This window comes from Myotis daubentonii, chromosome 2, assembly GCF_963259705.1.
Source record: "Myotis daubentonii chromosome 2, mMyoDau2.1, whole genome shotgun sequence".
Classification (NCBI taxonomy): Eukaryota; Metazoa; Chordata; class Mammalia; order Chiroptera; family Vespertilionidae; genus Myotis; species Myotis daubentonii.
The window spans coordinates 98,792,267-98,812,109 of record NC_081841.1 but is presented as its reverse complement, the minus strand read 5'-3'; the positions used below and the strand labels follow the sequence as shown (position 1 = coordinate 98,812,109).

General features: G+C 49.8%; 1 protein-coding gene across 3 annotated transcripts in view; it reads left to right on the top strand.

The window, feature by feature from the left end:
• The window catches only part of CACNA2D4 (calcium voltage-gated channel auxiliary subunit alpha2delta 4), a 111,673-nt gene that overhangs the window by 12,430 nt on the left and 79,400 nt on the right, over positions 1-19,843 (top strand). For all 3 annotated transcript variants that reach the window (XR_009451287.1, XM_059683963.1, XM_059683962.1), the window contains exons 7-16: positions 2,670-2,730; positions 3,347-3,497; positions 4,912-4,986; positions 5,822-5,911; positions 6,017-6,130; positions 6,520-6,598; positions 8,950-9,083; positions 10,688-10,765; positions 11,509-11,589; positions 12,335-12,409. Coding sequence is in view for 2 of the 3 variants with exons in the window: in XM_059683963.1 (XP_059539946.1) it covers positions 2,670-2,730; positions 3,347-3,497; positions 4,912-4,986; positions 5,822-5,911; positions 6,017-6,130; positions 6,520-6,598; positions 8,950-9,083; positions 10,688-10,765; positions 11,509-11,589; positions 12,335-12,409 (938 nt within the window). In the remaining variant the exon portion in view is untranslated. The remainder of the gene's footprint in view (positions 1-2,669; positions 2,731-3,346; positions 3,498-4,911; positions 4,987-5,821; positions 5,912-6,016; positions 6,131-6,519; positions 6,599-8,949; positions 9,084-10,687; positions 10,766-11,508; positions 11,590-12,334; positions 12,410-19,843) is intronic.

The following is a 19,843-nucleotide window of genomic DNA, read 5'->3' as shown; positions in this document are numbered from 1 at the left end:
CGCTCCGCTCCGTGGTAAGCTGTTTCAGCTTGTGTTCATCTACACATGCTTTATTTTCTTCTCATTCTTTTTACTTTATTTTAAATGCATTCTTTTTTATTTTTGCAAGTTACACAAATCATTTCCTGTTGTCATCCTATTTCCACAGAAAAGACCAAATCCTATTTCTTTTTTTTTTTTTGGCGATAAGTGACTGACTAAGCCTCCCTGTGATGACACATCCTGAGAAATCTTGCCCAGTAAAGAACAACAGCTCCGGGGAACTCAGTCCCCAGGTGGAATTCCTAAAGCAACACCGCAGCCTTCTATGCTCACGCTTGAGTGACAGTTCTGCTGGATGCACTTCCGAGTTAGCAATTACTCTCTCTCAGCACCTTCCAACTTTTCCCGCTGCCTTCTGGCTTCCACTGCTGTTGAGAAACTCTGCTGTTGGCTTAACTGCTGTTCCTTTGAAAGTGAATGTTCTCGTTTTCTGGCTGCTTTAAGGTCTTTATTTATTTACTTGCCTTTGGAGCTCTGCAGTTTCACTACAATGTGTCTAGAGAGGAATGTCTTTTCATTTATCCCTCTGGGATATACCACGCTTCCTGGATCTCTGGACTCGCATTTTTCTCAGTCCTGGAACATTGGCATCGTTGTCTTTGCATCATGGTGTTTCCTTTGCCCTCCTTTTTCTCCTTCTGCGTCTCCAGTCAGACAGAGTTAGGGTGCCCCCCAAAACTGTATACACACACTTTGAATAATTATAAAGGCAGTGATAAAAAATACATTTCATTTTCAAAGTTGAGCTTCCAGCTGTTAAAGTGCATACATTTTTTGAGACACCCTGTATTAGACCTTCTCATTCTGGCTTCCACAGGATTCTGGAAACATCCTTCAAATGCTGGAATTTTCTCTTTACCTGTGAATGATCCACATGCTGCTTTTTTTTTTTTTTTAACTTAAACATCTTTTTTTCAGTTACAAAAGGCCCATACTTTTAAGGCTGTTTGTTTGTTCCTAATCATTTTCTTGTTGTGTATTCTTCCTTGTGATTCCTCCAACATAGCTATCCTGTCATTTGTATTTGGCACTTCCAACATCTGTAAGCCTTGGGAGGATACACCTGGTGGTTCTTGCTTCTGCTGCCTCTCACTCCTGGGGCCGTTTCCCGTGTATTTGGTCATCTTTGATCGTGGGGCCATGCCCCTTGTCATCTGTGGGAATCCTGCAGGCCTGACTGGGAAAAGCTTCCCTTCAAGAGGATCACTTCCGCTTCTGCTTGGAGTTGAGGGTACCCCCACCCAAGACCACCAAAACCCTGGTGCAGAACCAAGAACACCCTGTTACTATTATAAGGTCAAACTCCCCACAACCATGCTGCTCTAGGAATATGGCCCTCATTTCCCCACTGCTCACTGCCGCTGCAGGTCCACGTCAGAGCCATGCTACCCAGGCTCCCACGACACCAGCTCGGCCATGGTTCTGTCCTGCTTCCCTCCAGGCGGTGGCTCCTGACTATTCTGGCCCCTGCCCCCACCCTTGGAACTCTGCTCCCATTTGTTTGCTTTTGGGAGTAAGATCCCTGAAAACCTCTCCTCCTTTTGATGGACCAGCAATGCCTCAAGTATGTAGCTCATCTGAAGTCTAACTGCTGTGGAACAGGAGTCCCTCATTGCTTCTAGACAGTCATGATACGGCCATGATATTTTTCTAGCCCAAACACAACATCATACAATTGCACCTCTTATTTTTAATTTCCACACTGTGAGCCCACTCTTTCCGATCTTTACAGTATTTTCGAATAGAGATTCCACCGTGGAGCATGCCCACGTTATCTTTGCTTTGTGTGCATTCATCCAAGTCTTTGATTCGATGAATAGGACAAAATCCACCCCAGCACCCTGCTGGTGGGTCAAGGCAAGATCTTTCATACTCATTCATTTGTTCTTTCATCCATATGACAAACATTTATTGAGCATCCAGCCTGCGAGGTGCTATGTCAAACACTGTCAGGTACAGGCCGTCCTGTGCCACGCCACCACAACAAAGTGAGCTTCTCGATAAAGCCAGTCCTAATCTTTTCGCTGGTGGAGGGCCTTGCCTTCAATTTGAAAACAAAACCCACAGCATCTTTGAAGTACCATAAAGCCACGAGCAATAAAATGGGGTGTGCCTGTACTTGGATTCCCTGACCTCAAGGAGCTTATAGTCGTGTAGCCAATCATTTCTCCCAGCCAGCTAACAGGCAGGACCATGGCACTACAGGCAACCTGACTAGAGGCAGAGGGGCTAGAAGTCAGAGCACCTGGCTCTCCCTCACTCTGTCCATGCTTTTGCTGGGTGGTGGTGGATGTTAAAAGTCATGCCTTCTGGAAGCTTCCCCTTCCACAAATTGATGTGAGGTTTAGCTCACAAGTGAGTTCCACACACAACATATAGGGGTCCTACTGTGACACTCACCTCAACTCTGGGTCTGGGCAGTGTGTGGTGAGTGTCCCTCCATCGAGCTGGCCTCCCTGCTGCCTGGTGCCTCCGTTTGCAGGGTGCTCTAGTGGCCCCTCGCCCTGTTGTCCAGGTCCATGGCTGGCCCTTCCCTGGGGATCATGGCATTCTTGGATGTCAGCACCCAGCTGGGGCTCTGGAGCAGCCTCACTGAGCCAGTGACGAGCCAGCCTTTGTTTCCCCAGGCATCAAATGGACACCTGACGAGAATGGAGTCATCACCTTTGACTGCCGAAACCGTGGCTGGTGAGCGCTCCCAGGGGAAAGGTGTCTGTGCTGGCTCCCTCTTCTAACCTTTGGGTTTTACCTAGTTCTTCTCCAGCCCCTGCCTCCAGGCCAGGGTCTCAGGTGGGACACAAGAGTAGGAAGAAGCCTCCCTTCTCACCACGGCTGCCCTTGCTGCAGGGCTGATCACATTTGTCTTTCCTGCCCCCAGCTCCTTGCAGGACAGTGAGCTGCTCCAAATCTACCCTCTGCCAGGCTCTCCTTCCCCCAACTCCCCTCCCCCCCTTGGCAGATTTGTAACAGAATCTGAGGGTGGAATCCAGTTCATCCTGCTGCCCATCCCTCCGGGACCCTGGCTGGTCTAAAACAAAGAGGACAAGGTTACCACAAGACCTTGACCTTTCTCCCACCTGATAGGCTCATTAGATGGGCACATGCCCAACTGTCGCCCCCTTAATGGCTTCAGAACTATGTGAAGTGGTCATGGAACATGATACAACCTAGTCTCAATGGGGCAACTCCCTGAACTTTGGATAAACTTGAGCCAGAATCCAAACAGAAATAATGACACTAGGTTGGGTGGTTGCTCTGGCTTTGATTTTCCCATCGTTGACCTGTCCTTTTCTTTCTGCTAAAGGTACATACAAGCCGCTACTTCTCCCAAGGATGTTGTGATTGTGGTGGACACAAGCGGCAGCATGAAGGGGCTGCGGATGGCTATCGCCAAGCACACCATCTCCACCATCCTGGACACACTGGGAGAGAATGACTTTGTTAATATCATTGCTGTAAGTGTCCTTCCTTCCTAGAATAGCTCTCCCTTATCTAGAGAAACTTCCCTCTGCCTGCACGGGAGTGACCTATACCTACAACACACGATGCTTCAGAGAGATCTCTCTGAAGCTGGGCCTAACCCAGGTCCAAGGACGGACTGCAAGAGGTCCGCAGAATTTCTGAAGTTATGTGTATGTCCATTTTTCTGAGTCCACAGAGTTTATTAATTCAGACGAGTCTGGGATAGAACAAAGATGAGAAACTCTGACCCTGAGTAGACACCTAACTTATCCCACCACATTCTCTTGACTGGCGCCCATCTCTGAGCAGCCTCTCCCTTCTGCAATAGGAAGAGTGATCCCTGGGCACCTGCTCTCCAACAATCCCAGTTCTCCCAGGCCCTTCACCCCAAATCCAGATGCATTGGGAGAAAGGAGAAAGTACGTGGGGGGCGCCTACGCAGGGGCCAACAAACCCTGGTCCTGCTTTCAGAGCAGCTCTTCCCGAGGCTGGCCCTGTCCGCCCCAGGAAGGTGATGGTGGGAGAGGTGCAGCAGGAAGAAAGGGGACAGGCCAGGAGAATGCTTTCAATGAAAGAGTGGGCCAGCGCAGCCCGCCGCAGAGGCAGAGCTGATGGCCACCGGGGTGCCATTTTGAAGGCTACCTGATCTAAAACTTCCCTCCACCAGCCGCCACATTGCTGAAAAAGCTTATCTTTAGTGCAATTTACTTCTCTGTTAAAGAAACACCAAAGCAAAATGGCCTAACTGCAAACCAGTCCTCCTGGGGTTATGCAAATGGCGCCTCCTCCCTGAGCTGCTCTCAAGGCCCCTGTTCCCACCTCTCCACCTCCCCATCCCTGCCCCTGACCTGCAGCAGAGACAGGACAGCCAGGGAGCAGTTCCCACCACTTCACAAGAGTGGGGTGTGCTCCTGCTCCTCTCGCAGAGCCTGTTAGCAGCTGAAAGACTCTCTTCTTCAATGCAGGGCAGGGACAAAAAGAGCAAAGTTTTTCATCCCCGGACCCAGGCACTGGGGGGGGGGGGGGCGGGGGGGGAGGTCTGCGCTTGGAGGCTGTGGGATTCCCATGGAAGGCACTTCGTCTGGTCTTGGCGGCAGAGACCAGAGGGATTCTCTCAGTAACCTGCAGTTCCCTGTGTGCCCCAGGAGATGGGCAGGACTCTGCCACCCAAGAAAATGAGTCAAGACCAGAATTTGGGGGAGAGTGAAGGCCCTGCTGTTCTCTGTACTCCCTCCTCTCTACTCAGAAAAATTGCCAAAGCATAGGGTACCCAAGATAATGTGCACAGGTGCCCAGGTGACCCCAGCCTGGACCACTCTGTGAGTTGCCTGAGCTTCATCACTGGGCCCTGACTTTCCGAATGGACCTTGTCTGTTTTCTCCTCCCCTCCTCCCTCTGCAACTGCAGTACAATGACTACATCCATTACATCGAGCCTTGTTTCAAAGGGATCCTTGTTCAGGCGGATCGAGACAACCGCGAGGTGAGTGTCCACGTCAGGCAAGGGCCGGATGCCTCTTAGCCCCTGTTCTGCCTAGAAGGGTGGGAGCCATCTGTGCAGCTGCCTGGCGGCCCTTTTACCCCTCCCATGGCATTTGGAAAGGGGCAAAGCAGGTCTGCAGTTACCCAGGAAATTGCCCCCATGAATCTGCTGCCTGTCTATCTCAGCAGTGAACAAAGAGACCTCCCATGTGAGGAAAATCTCACTTCTTCAGGCCTGGTTTCTTATTCTGTGGATTATCCAGGACTCGGTTTTTCCCCTTTGCCTCCCCCTCGGCCTTTCCACTACGTCAGTTTTCATGAGGAGCTTCCCAAAAGGAGGGGAAATTCAAATCCATTGTGTTGAGTCCTTTCCAAAGGCCTAGGAGGAAAGGATGTGGCAACTTTGTTTAAAGGGAGTCTAGTGTCACAGACCCTTCCCTCTGTGGCTGGGGAGCTTGGGGTTGGCTTCCTCTTGAATCCCAGCCTTGAGTCGGAGCCCCTGGCAGCCTCCATGGTTTCTCCTGTGAAATGCTCGCCGTTGGGGTAAGAGCTGGGATGCTGAGGGCCTGGGAGCCTGGGCATTGGCCTGGCCTGGCCTTGCTGGGGTTGAACTTACACTGGCATCTCCTTCCAGCAGGGGGGAAAGATTTGCACCCAGCCAATCACAATCTCCCAGTTTATCTTGGGGGCATTGGAGAAACATCTGCTGTGGGGGTCAGCTAGACCCTGGAGAGATGGGCAAATAGCTCTAAACAGCCTCTGAAATTAAGACCAAAGATGAAGTTCCCTGGCCCACTCCATCCACTGACACTCCTCTGGTTTCTTATCCACTACAGCATTTCAAACAGCTGGTGAGCGAGCTGGTGGTTAAAGGTGTGGGGGTCGTGGACCAAGCCCTGAGGGAAGCCTTCCAGATCCTGAAGCGGGTACTGCACCTGGGGAAGCCGAGCGGGCGTGGAGGGGTGGGAGACAGGCTGAGGCGGGGGAAGGCAGTTCCCCGCTGCAGTTATGGAGCCCCCTCCCCTGCACAGTTCCAAGAGGCCAGGCAAGGGAGCCTCTGCAACCAGGCCATCATGCTGCTCACCGACGGGGCCGTGGAGGACTATGAGCCAGTGTTTGAGAAGTACAACCAGCTGGACCGCAAGGTTACTCCCTGGTGGTGGTCAAGGGGTGAAGGGAGGGGTGCCAAGGGGCGTGGTCTCCTACTGCCATGATGGCCCAGAAAAGCCAGGCCTGCCCTGAGTTCAAATAGTCTACCCATTAGCCCATCAGGAAACTCAAATGTTCCAAAGCTGTGGTGACTCTAGGCACAGAGGATTCGTGCAAGCGGGATCAGGTGAGAGACCGTGGGGGTGAGATGTGAAAAATGTCCTGGCAAGTCCCGGTCTGGGCCTGGGGCCCTTTCTGACCCGAAGGAGCGGGACTGGAGAAGTCGGCAAAGTGCTTCACAGACATCGAAGGCTCACATGCATTATGTTAGCATTGCTCCGGCCAGGAGTTCGGCTGCTGAGTCCATCTGTGTCTTGTGGATTAGGTTCGAGTTTTCACTTACCTGATTGGGAGAGAAGTCACTTTTGCTGACCGCATGAAGTGGATTGCATGCAACAACAAAGGTAGGTGACAGGTGGGCGGAGCACCTGGCAGTCTGTACCCAAGTGCAGGTGGAACAGCATTGCCCCGTCACCGGGGTGCTGAGCGGTGGCTCCTGCAGGGGCCTTGCAGAGGAGCGGTGTCTTGTGGAGATGACAGCATCTGCCCCTCCTTCTCACTTGGAGAAAGCGAGACAAAAAGCAAATTGCTCCATAAAGCCTTGATTACTCCTGCAGGGACTCCAAGTCGTAAAGCCACTCGAAGAGAAACTTAGAGGTCATCTATCCAATGTTTGCAGGAGAGAGAGAGAGCTGTCTCGCCTCATAGAAACCACAATATAGACAGTGAGGCAGAGGCAGGACTGACGTTATAATGTAAGTTCTCTCTTGGATCCAGCCTCCATTCTTCTTGCTGCAAATTAAGCCCATTTACACTGATTCTACCCCCAAACAAAAAGCAGGTGGTCATCATTTTATTTAGAACTAGGGGCCCGGTGCACGAAATTCGTGCACTGGGTGCGGGGGGGGGGGAGAGTGTCCCTCAGCCCAGGCTGCCCCCTCTCACATACTGGGAGCCCTCAGGCATTGACCCCCATCACCCTCCAATCGCAGGATCGGCCCCTTGCCCAGGCCTGACACCTCCGCCAGAGGAGTTGACCCTCATCACCCTCCGATCACCAATCACTGGATTGGCCCCTTGACCAGGCCTTTGGCCTCCGGCAGAGGTGTCAGGCCTGGGCAGGGGACCCCCAGCTCCCCGCGGTTGCAGGCTCCGCCCCTGCCCAGGCCTAACGCCTCTGGCCTAGGTGTCTGGCCCGGGCAGCGGGGACCCGCAGCTGCAGCGGCCCCGCGATTGTGGGCTCCGCTTTAGGCCCAGGCAAGGGACCCCTAGCTCCCGGGACTGCCAGCTTCGACCGTGTCCAGCTCCCATCGCTGGCTCCACCCCTACTTTCTGCTATCACTGGCCAGGGCGGCAAAGGCGCCTGATTCTCCGATCATGGCTGGGGGACAGGGCAAAGGCGGCCCCAGGGCCGCCTTTGCCCTGCCCCCCAGCTCTTAGCTCCCCCCTGGGTTTCCGATCACTGTCAGTGGCAGGGGGCTTCTTCCTGCTTTCCCTTTCGCCTCCCTGCATTGTGCCTACATATGCAAATTAACCGCCATCTTATTGGCAGTTAACTGCCAATCTTAGTTGGCAGTTAACTGCCAATCATAGTTAGCAGTTAATTTGCATATAGCCCTGATTAGCCAATTAAAAGGGTATCGTCGTACACCAATTACCATTTTTCTCTTTTATTAGTGTAGATAGTGTTTTGTGAGCAAACAGTCCTCATCTATCTCTGGCCAGAACCTAAGACCTGGGCCTCAGGTTTGGACCTGGGTTTGGTTCAACCACAATTTATTGAGCACCTACTGTGTACCTGGCAAACTTTCCAAATTGTGGTCAGTTTGGACTCAGTCTTGCTCTTGCAACTGTCCAGCTGAGGAGAGAAAGCAGTGAACCACCAATGATAGCATCATCTTGAATGCCTGTGAGGACGGAGGGGCACAGGCTGTACTGGGAGCTGGGGGACCGCGGCAGAGGCACGTCCCCCATGTGGAGGTGACAGGAAGGCTGTCACATAAAGAACTGGTAGGAGTTGGCTAGACCCAGAGAGCAGGGAAGGGGTGCCCAGACAGAGAGAATAGCATGTTCAAAGGGTGAAACAAGAGGCATGTTGGGATCTGAGAGCTGCTCCACTTTACCGGAGTGTGGAGTGAATGTTTTGTGGGCAGTGATGAGCAATGAGGCCAGAGAGGTAAATACATGCTAAATCATTCATGGCCTTGTAAGCCATTTGCTCTTTTAATACCACTGTGGCTACGGGGAAGAGGCTATGGCTCCCTCTCCATAGCTGAGGAGGGACAGTAGTCAGAGAAGGGAGGAGGCGGGGTTGTGACAGCTGTCATAACCTGGGGTCTCTGAAAGCAGGCCCTGGGACAGAGCTGTGGGGGGGGGGGAGTTTGGGGGAATGGAGGGGGGTGCTGTAAGAAGTGAGGAGGGCAGCCCTGCAAGAGGGAGAGGCAGACCCTGCTGAGGCCCTGCTGCTTCTGTGGCAGCGCTAGAGCTGGCAGGGGGCGGGGGGGGGGGGCGGGGGTGAGGTTCCCAGTTCCCCAAGTGGAGACAGGGCTGGGCCCAAGAGTTCCCATCATCAGCACTGGCCCCCACCACCCCCTGGAAGAGGTACAGCCTTGGGAAAAGCAGTTCCCTGTGGCCCAGAGCAGCTCCCAGTGAGGGGCCGGCCAGCAGCCGGGGGGTGGGGGGGGGGTGGGCCCTGCAGAGGGGTTCCACTAGAGCAGCCAGCCTCCCACACCACATGGCCCCTCCCCTCCTCCAGGCTACTACACGCAGATCTCCACCCTGGCAGACGCCCAGGGGAATGTGATGGAGTACCTGCACGTGCTCAGCCGCCCCATGGTCATCAGCCACGACCACGACATCATCTGGACCGAAGCTTACATGGACAGCAAGGTGGGCCCTGACCCCACCCCAGAGTGGGGACCCCAGGGCATGAACGGTGACTTCTTGGATGAGAAATGGGCATGGGGGGCGGAGGGGAGGTGCGGGGGCGGGGGCGGGCCAGGGCAGATCGCATCCTTGGGAAACATGAAGGGGGTGAGCGCTTCACCCACTAGCAGACCTTCGCCTGTATGCTGCCCCAGAGGCCAGAAACCCAGGAAGAAGGCTTGTCCAGGGTTGCCCTTCTGCTCCAAACTTCTTCCTCCCTCCTTCCTATTGTCCTCACCTCCTTCACCATCCTCTCTCCCTCCTGTTACAGGAAAAAGGAGTCCAACCAGTAATTCAAGATCTTATAGCTTCAGCAGCGTCCCCTTCCCAGCCCTGCACTCACAAAGGCTGCCTGTGGGCAGCAATGACTTACATGAAGGAAGGTCAATGTCAGCTGAGATGTTGGGGGAATAAGGACCTTCTGGCACCTCTCAAATCACATCACAAGACACCTGCTTCAATGCTGATGCACCAGGCTAGGATTAAGAGGGACCTGAAAATAGTTGCTTAAATAAAAGAGTATTTCTCCCTCATGTAAAGTAAAAGACGTCTAGAGGTGGCTGGCCCAGAGCCTATGAGGAACTCCCTGGTCACCAGGGACCCAGACCCCTTCCTGCTGTTGTCCCCTTAGTCTTCCCTATGGACCCCTCATTCTCAGTGGATAGTGCAACTCCAGTCAACAGAGACACTCACTTTTAGGAAATCCAAACTCTAAACTGAAAAATCAGAGGAGGAAGGGGTGGAGGGCTTGATGGTTCAAAGTTATTCATTCCCCAAGGTCTACTGTGGACCTCCATGGCCAGGCAGTCTCCTTTAGTTGGCCCTGAGGAAGGTCAGACTTATCAGACACGCCTGCGCACACCACTCCTCAGGGCCTGTCTTTGACGTAAAGTGGGGCACACGTGTGGAGCCCCTTCTGAGGGAACTGGAGGAGCCAGCACAGAAGATGAGGAGAAGGACAGGAGGGCCATCTCGGAGGCTGGGAATGATGTGGTCCTGAGTGGAGAAGAGGCTGTGGGTTCATCCCGTGTGTGTGTGCGTGGGTGGGGGGGGGGGGCGGGGGGGGGTGACAGGAGGCTACTAAACCCACACCATGGCCTGCTCTCGCACTGTGGCCCTTGTGTTTGCCTGTGGCTCTGTGTCAGTGTCCCTCTCCCTCTTAACTGGCCTGAGCTGTAGTTTGCGCCAACCTTGGGTCTACAGCAGAGATTTTTGGAAGAGTTACTGCTGTGCTGAACCTCGTTGTTTCTGGGTGTGCCTGGGATGGGCCTGTTCCTTGGACCCACGCTCATCCGAGACAAGGGGACCTAGTGAGCCTGCTTGGGAGCTGGGCCGTGGGCTCTGGGATTCTGTGTAACTCACCCTGGCTAAGTGACGTCCGCCTGGTCCTTCTCCGCAGCCCACCGCTCTCCTCCAGCGTTTCTGCCAGCTCTCCCTTTGCAGAGAAGGGAAACCTCATTTGGATCGCTTTCTCCGTTGGAAGGTGACACGACAGTTGACGCTGGTGGCGGTGGGTCCTCGCACTGTGGACTCTGAGCCCTCTGTCTTCTGCTCTTTCCTCCCTGCAGCTCTTCGCCTCGCAGGCACAGAGCCTGGTGCTCCTCACCACCGTGGCCATGCCAGTCTTCAGCAGAAAGAATGAAACGGTGAGTGGCCGCTGCCTGAGAAGTGGCTGCATCTTTAGACCAATGGTTCTTGGCATGGCGGCACCAGGGCCCTGTGGGAAAGCTGTGAATGCAGATTCCAGGCCTGTGCCCACCGAGCTACATCAGAGCCTCTTGGTCAGGAGGGGCGAGTGAGGGCTGGGGTTTGGTCCGACTTCCTAAAACTCCTTGGTGATTCTGCCCAGCCAACCTGGGGCTGTCCCACTGCTCTGCCCTTGGGACCACTGCCTGAGAGATGTAGGACTAATGGGGTCGCCTGCCAGCAAAACCACACTTAACCTACCAGTTTGGGCAGACTGTAACTTGTTTGTAAAGGCCTCTGGTGAGAACATTTCTAGAGCCTTCCACCCTCCACCTGGTCAGGAAATGTGTCCTTACAGGCACTGTGTGTTTCAGACCACTCATACATTAGGATCCCTGAGATCTGGACCCTTCAGCTTCTGCTATGAAGGTGAACATTTCATTCAACTTTATTTAATTTAAATATTACAACAAATATTAATGTTGGACATTAATCTTCCCAGCGGCTGAGATTACTCCTGGGACCTCTCTGCTAGGTTCTTGGTTTTATTCCAGGGAGCTCAGCCTAAACTCTAACTGCAGAGGAAGGACCCCATCAGGCCCAAGTGGCTTCCTCTCCCGGGCTCTGGGAAGGCTGGGGTCCCGTCTGGCCCTGGGTTCGGGGAAGCCAGATCTCCCCCTGACCCCGGTGTGTTTCCTTCCAGCGGTCCCACGGCATTCTGCTGGGGGTGGCGGGCTCTGATGTGGCCCTGAGAGAGCTGATGAAGCTGGCGCCCCGGTACAAGGTGAGCCTGGGCAGGTCCCTGAGTGGGGGTCCCAGGCTCCCCAGGAGCTGTCCCACCAGGCTCAGGAGCCTCTCTGCTGACAGGGCAGCCAAGCCTAGAGCTGGGATGGGGCTCTGCCTACGGCCCCCAGAGAAGTGCAGGCATTGAGCGTGGGAACAGTGGCTTAGACTCCTGGGACCCTGTGTTACCACCAGATCGGACTTGCTCTGTGGCCTTTAGCAAGTGCGTTCCCTTGCTGGTGCCTCAGTTTCTCAATCTGCTCCTCCATGTTATCCAGTCCTGTTTGGGGAACGAATGAAAGCACCTAGAGCAGGGGTGGGGAACCTTTTTCTGCCAAGGGCCATTTGAATCTTTATAACATCATTCCCAGGCCCTACAAAATTATCAACTTAAAAATTAGCCTGCTATATTTGGTCAAACATTTAATTAACTCATCCCTAATGCCTTGGGAGGACCAGAACCAATGATTTCATGGACCAGACATTTCCCACCCCTGATCTAGAGCATATGGTGAGAAAGAGGCCAGGTAATGATATACATTATTATAGATGCTAAAAACCATAGAATTGGGGGGAGGGGTAATATTAATGGCTGGAAGCATAGCACTGGCTCAGTTATATTCCCATCTGAAAACCTCACTGCTGTACGCTGCCATCTTTAGCATCCTATAGCCCTGAACCCCTTCTCAGCTGCAGTGATCCAACCCCAACAATAGCTCTGATGTCCCTCGACCCTGTCTTTGTAGCTCGGAGTACATGGATATGCCTTTTTGAACACTAACAACGGCTACATCCTCTCACATCCTGACCTCCGACCCCTGGTAGGTACAGATCTTATTTGTCTTAGGATCTTAGCCCTGTGGGATTTGGGTGCTTCATAAAACAGTTAAAATAATGAGCACATGCTGGGCTCCATCCAGGAACTGAATGGGTAACATGTGGGGAAAAAAAAAATTAAGTCATGGTCCTGTTTCGAACTGTTCATAATCTATTTTAGCAGAAGAGACAGGCAAAGATACATATCTAATCGATGAAGAGTCCAGTGAGCATGTGATGAAATGTGCAGCTGTCCCTGCAGGACACGGCCAGCCATGCTCCTGTGACAGGAGTAGCTCCACGCTCCCTCTTGGAGCCCGACAGTGGTATCAGTAGATCTTAAAGGGTGTGAATGTTGAGTTAAGAATAAAAATGTCAGAGGAGCTGACTTGTGAGAGTGGGGAGCAGGAGAGCCGAGGCTCCCAGAGTTTGTCTTGGGATGTGTTCCTGAGTGCTCCTGCCTGTTTCCTAGCTCCCTCCATCCTGATACAGGGACTGAGGGTATTTTCACCTGCATTCAACTGAACAACAGGTGGCCAAGAGAGAAACTTCCATAATTTCATGTAAAACTTCTGCCTTCAGGGCTAGGGGCTCCCTACTGCTCTACTTCTGGTCATGGCACTTGGCCACTGTCCATGGCAATAATGGCCTCATCTCTCAGTGTGATTGTTGAGGGCATTGAGGGAAAGGGTGTTAAAGTCCTAGAGGAATCTTAACCCTTTCTCCTCTGCCAGTCTTACACTGAAGTGGGGTGACAGCTAAGGACAGGAACTAGCAGAACACCTTCCTGAGAACTTACCCAGGTGCCATTTGGAGAGATCAGTCTAAGGCACATTCCATTCCATTTGGTTCAGATAGTTACTGAGTATCCATAAGGCAACTGACTGAGTTATTTAAGGCAAACTCTAGGGGTTCAGAGTAGAAAGAGATCAGGGCACACTGAAACCCCCTATGTCTTCCCAATTCAGACTCTGTTGGGCAAGCATATGAATCCATTATGGGCCACTAAGCTATACCAGTGGGTTCTGTAAGAGGCAGCCCCAGTGCTAATAAGTAACTCACTAGGGAAATAATAAATGTGTTGATCCTGGAGCTAACGTGTAGAATGAAGGGCATTGGTCAGAAATCCATCTGTCATCACCTGTGTAATCTAGATAAATATAATACTTCAAACAATCAATTCATATTGTAGACCTATTGTGTGCCTAACCTTATAATACTCTGAGAAGGCTATAAACAGACATTTATAGTCTAATTAAAAGAATAGACTATACACAAACAGACTTACACAAATGAAACAATTAGAGAGCAACACCAGGTAGAACATCATTGCATAACAAAAGATATGGTAGAGCCAACTTCATGAGATCCCTAACGAAGGCACTATTGATTTATGACAGGTATTAAGGAAAGCAATAGTTGGGGTTTTTAAAAGAAAAATAATAGAGGGTATGCTTAGTAATACATTGAAAGAGGGCCAAGAGCCCAATGTATGGCGAATTAACAAAGTGAAATTCTGGTCCTAATATGAGGAGCTAAAGGTGCTCTCTCAGGTATCATCAGGAATTAGGAAATAGCAATGAATGAAGAATGTTGCAGCTTACTCAAAAGAAGCAGATCCAGTGTTGAAGGTGGCAGGACAGTGCTGTTTGTCATGAGTGTAGACATCCATAAGGCCAAGAATGGAACATCATCCACGCAGGGACAAGGAGGAAAAGAGGAGAATAAAAAGGAGATGCTGTTGTGGCCGTTTTACTAAAGATCTCCTGCACAGGCAAGAAATAAAGATGAGGCTTTCCTGGGGGGAAAAACTGGCAGAAGCAACATGCACAGTGATAGGGGACTTCAACATTTAAGCATCTGCAGGGGGTCTCATTCTGCTAAAAGTAAACCCTCTTGCCCTGGCTGGGGGGCTAAGTTGGTTGGAGCATCATCCCATACACCAAAAAGGTTGTGGGTTCGAATTCCTGTCAAAGCACATACCTAGGTTGTGGATTTGATCTCTGGTTGTGGTGTGTATCGGGGGCAGTCAATTGATGTTGATGTTTTTCGCGCGCTCTCTCTCTCCCTCCCTCCCTCCCTCTCTCTAAAGTCAATATACATATCTTCAGTGAGGATAAATATATATATGTGTGTAAACCTCTGATTAATCCTTAACTTATCCTAATGAGAAAATTTTCCCCTTTCTTTTTATTTTTAATTTAAATCATTTTTTAAATTTTTAATTACAGTTGACATACAATATTTCATTAGTTTCAGGTGTACACACCAGTGATTAGACATTTTATAACTTAGAAGTGATCATCCTGATAAATCTCACACCCATCTGACACCAAGCATAGTTATTAGAATACTAGAGGCCAGATGCCCAAAAATTTGTGCACTCAAGGGGGGGGGGGGTGTCCCTCAGCCTGGCCTGTGCCCTTTTGCAGTCTGAGACCCCTCGGGGGATGACCACCTGCTGGCTTAGGCCTGCTCCCCCAGGGATTGGGCCTAAGCTGGCAATCAGATATCCCTTTGGCAGCCCGGCAGCCCTCGGGGGATGTCCACTTGCCAGCGGGGAGCAGACCTAAGCTGCAGTCAGACATCCTTAGTGCTTCTGAGGAGGCAGGAGGGGCTCCCACCACCACCACTATACTGGCAGCCATCAGCCTGGCTTGTGGCTGAGCAGAGCTCCCCCATGTGGGAGCGCACTGACAACCAGAGGGCAGCTCCGGCATTGAGCGTCTGCCCCCTGGTGGTCAGTGTGTGTCATAGTGACCAGTCATTCCCAGTCTTTCTGCTGTTAGGGTCAGTTTGCATATTACCCTTTTACTATATAGGATAGAGGCCTGGTGCACGGGTGGGGGCAGGCTGGTTTGCCTTGAAGGGTGTCCCGGATCAGGGTGGGGGTCCTGCTTGGATGCCTGGCCAGCCTGGGTGAGGGGCTGATGGCTGTTTGCAGCTGGTCACACCCCCTTCAGGGTGGGGGTCCCAACTGGGGTGCCTGGCCAGCCTGGATGAGGGGCTGATGGCTGTTTTCAGGCTGGCCACACCCCCTCAGGGTGGGGGTCCCCACTGGGGTGCCTGGCCAGTCTGGGTGAGGGGCTGAGGGCCATTTTCAAACTGGCCAGGACTGAAGCTCCCAGCCTCTCCTTTTTTCCCCTTTTTTTTTCTGGGATTTATTTAGCTTCTATAATTGAAACATTGTTGCTTTTGGGCTCAGAGCCGCGGCAGGCCGGGAACCTTGGCTTCCTCCATTACTGGAGCAAGCAAGCCTCCTACTCGCTTCAGCTGTGTGGCTGCCGGCCGCCATCTTGGTTGGCAGTTAATTTGCATATCACCCTCATTAGCCAATGGGAAGCATAGTGGAGGTACGGTTAAGTACCTTTTATGTCTTTTATTAGATAGGATTATTGACTATTCCCTAAGCTATATTTTATACCCAATCTTCCTGATTCTGTAAAAACCAATCTTCTTAATCCCTTCATCTTTTCACCCATTCCTAAAACCCCCTCCCATCTGGCAACTGTCAAAATGTTCTCTGTATCTATGAGTCTATTTCTTTCTGCTTCATTTATTTTGTTTTTTTAGATTAATTTGTTGATAGATATGTAATTATTGCCATTTTACTGTTCATATTTTTTTATCTTTTTTTCTTCCTTCCTAAAGAAGACCCTTTAACATTTCATGTAATACTGCTTTGATGGTGATGAACTCCTTTAGCTTTTTCTTTCTTTTTTTAATATACTTTTTATTGATTTCAGAGAGGAAGGGAGAGAGAGATAGAAACATCCATGATGATCGAGAATCATGGATCAGCTGCCTCCTGCACGCTCCCTACTGGGGATTGAGCCCCTAACCCGGGCATGTGCCCTGAAAGGGAATCTAACCGTGACCTCCTGGTTCATAGGTCGACGCTCAACCACTGAGCCATGCCAGCCGGACAGTGATGAACTCCTTTAGCTTTTTCTTTTCTGGGAAGCTCTTTATATGTCCTTCAATTCTAAATGATAGCTTTGCTGGCTAGAGTAATCTTGGTTGTAGGTCATTGTTTTTCATCACTTTTTTTATTGTTTTATTGCTTAAAGTATTACAAAGAGTATTATATATGTCTCTTTTTTTTTTCTCCCCTTGACCTTCCCCTAGCCTCCCATACCTCCCCCCCCCCAGTGTCTTGTGTCCATTGGTTATGCTTATATGCATGCATACAAGTCCTTCGGTTGATCTCTTACCCACCCCCACAACCCTCCCTGGCCTTCCCACTGTAGTTTGACAGTCTGTTCGATGTTGCTCTGCCTCTGTATCTATTTTTGCTCATCAGTTTATAATGGTCTTTATTATCCATAAATGAGTGAGATCATGTGGTATTTTTCCTTCATTGACTGGCTTATTTCACTTAGCATAATGCTTTCCAGTTCCATCCATGCTGTTGCAAATGGTAAGAATTCCTTCTTTTTTACAGCAGCATAGCATTCCATTGGGTAGATGTACCACAGTTTGCTAATTCACTCATCTGTTGATGGGAACTTAGGCTGTTTCCAAATCTTAGCTATTGCAAATTGTGCTGCTATGAACATAGGGGTGCATATATCCTTTCTGATTGGTGTTTCTGTTTTCTTGGGATATATTCCTAGCAGTGGGATCACTGGGTCAAATGGGAGTTCTATTTTTAACTTTTTGAGGAAACTCCATACTGTCTTGCATAGTGGCTGCACCAGTCTGCATTCCCACCAGCAGTGCATGAGTGCTCCTTTTTCTCCACATCCTCTCCAGCACTTGTCGTTTGTTGATTTGTTGATGATAGCCAGTCTGACAGGTGTGAGATGGTACCTCATTGTTGTTTTGATTTGCATCTCTCGGATGATTAGTGACTTTGAGCATGTTTTCATATGTCTCTTGGCTTTCTGAATGTCCTCTTTTGAAAGGTGTCTATTTAGGTCCTTTGCCCATTTTTTGATTGGATTGTTTATCTTCCTTTTGTTAAGTTGTATGAGTTCCCTATAAATGTTGGAGATTAAACGCTTATCGGTGATAACATTGGCAAATATGTTCTTCCATGCAGTGGGCTTTCTTGTTGTTTTGTTGATGGTTTCTTTTGCTTTTCAGAAGCTTTTTATTTTGATGTAGTCCCATTTGTTTATTTTCTCTTTAGTTTCCAATTCCCTAAGAGCTGTATCAGTGAAGAAATTGCTTCAGCATATGTCTGAGATTTTGTTGCCTTTGGATTCCTCTAGTATTTTTATGGTTTCCCAGCTTACATTTAAGTCCTTTATCCATTTTGAGTTTATTTTGTGTATGGTGTAAGTTGGTGGTCTAGTTTCATTTTTTTGCATGTATCTGACCAAATTTCCCAACACCATTTATTGAAGAGACTGTCTTGACTCCATTGTATGTTCTTGCCTCCTTTGTCAAATATTAATTGAGCATCTTTTCATCACTTTGAGTATTTCTTGCCAATTCCTTCTGGCCTGCAAAGTTTCTGTTGAGAAGTCAGCTGACAGTCTTATGGGAGCTCCCTTGTAGGTAACTAAGTAACTACTTTTCTCTTGCTGCTTTTAAGATTCTCTCTTTGTCTTTAGCCTTTTGCATTTTAATCTGATGTGTCTTGGTGTGTGCTTCTTTGGGTTCATCTTGTTTGGGACTCTCTGCACTTCCTGAACTTGTATGTTTATTTCCTTCATCAAGTTAATGAAGTTTTCTGTTATTATTTTTTTAAATAGATTTTCAATTTCTTGCTCTCTCTCATCTCCTTCCAGCACTCCCATGATGCAAATGTTGGTGTACTTAAACTTGTTCCAAAGATTACTTGCACTGTCTTCGTTTCTAAAAATTTGTAGGAGGATGAGGGCATGTGCTGGGGGATGTAAATGACTGGGGAGAGGTCAATGGGAGGAAAAGGAGACATATGTAATACTTTAAGCAATACAAAATTAAAATAAATAAATAAATAAATGACCTTAAAAAGAAAGAAAGAAGTTCAGGTCATAAAATAAGGAAAGAAAAAAATTCTTTTTCTTTTTGCTGTTCTGATTGGTGTTTTTTGCTTCCTTATATTCAAAATTGCTGATTTGATTCTTAGCTTCATCTACTCTACTATTGGTTCCCTATAAATTATTCTTCATTTCAAATAGTATATCCATTTCTGACTGGTTCTTTTTTATTGTTTCCATGTTCTGTTTAAGGTTTCCCTGTCCTTTTTTATTCTGTTGAAGTTTTCTCTAGGTTCAACTACTCTTACCCTAAGTTCTTTGAACATTCTTATAATAGTGTTTGAACTCTGCATCTAGTAAATTGCTTATCTCCATTTTGTTTAGTTCTTTTTCTGTAGTTTTATACTGTTCTTTCATTGAGGATATGTTTCTTTGTCTCCTCCTTTTGACTGCTTCCTTGTGTTAGTTTCTATGTATTAGGTAGAGCTGCTATATTTCCCCAGCTTGGTAGAGTGGCCTTATGCAGTAGGTGTTCTGTAGGGTCTAGTGGCACAACTTTCCCAATCACTGAAGCTGGGCACCCCCAACATCTCATATGGGCTATGTGCACCCTCCTGTTGTAGTTGAGCCTTGATTGCTGTTGGCATGTCATTGGGAGGGATTTACCCTCAGCCTAATCAGCTGCAAGGACTGGCTGAGACCATTGTCCACCGTGGAGGATCAGCTGTGCAGGGACCCACCCCACAGAGTAGGACTTACTTCATCAGGGTTCTGGTGCCCACTGAGTCCATCTCTCAAGTGTGTCATGCTTCAACATGATCTAGAGCTGTCCACTGGGTACACTGACTCTGGGGCCTCCCTGGAGGTGTAGGCCAACTCCTCCTGCCTGTGTTCTGCCTGGGGCAACCCAGCATGAGCTACAAAGTAATCTGCAGATGGCTGCTACTTGTGCTGGGCTTGAGGTAATTAGTAGAGGCCAAGCTTTGAACCAAGGCTGGCTACTGCTAGTGCCAAGCCTGAGGCCACTTAGCAAGAGGTACAGGGCACACTAAGGACAGATGCTGCTTGTTTGAGAGATTTTAGGAAAGTCTAAAGAAGACCATTTGTATGGAAAAGCCACTGGAAGCAACTTGGATGGGCCTGCAAGTTTGGTGGGGCAGGGTCTCAGAGAATCACCAGAGCAGGATGAACAGTGATAACCAGGTTGATGGAGACTCAGATATGGTACCCACCTGCTGGCTCTGTGAGGGGAGGGCTCATCAGAGGAACAGTGGCCTCTGTCAGCAATTCTGTCTTAGAGAAAACTGCCCCAATGCTCTCGCCTTGATGCCAGACTATTCAGTTCCGCCCTGGTGCCTTTTGAGCTGCTATCCCAGCTAAGGAGCTCAGATGGAATAAGTCAGTAAGTCTGTGTGCCCCACCTTTATGAGGAATGTCTGGGACTCCAGCAGCCCTCAGCCTCAATTCCAACTTGTTTTTACAGTCAGCAGTTATGGGGACTTCTCTTCCCAGCACTGAAACCCTGGG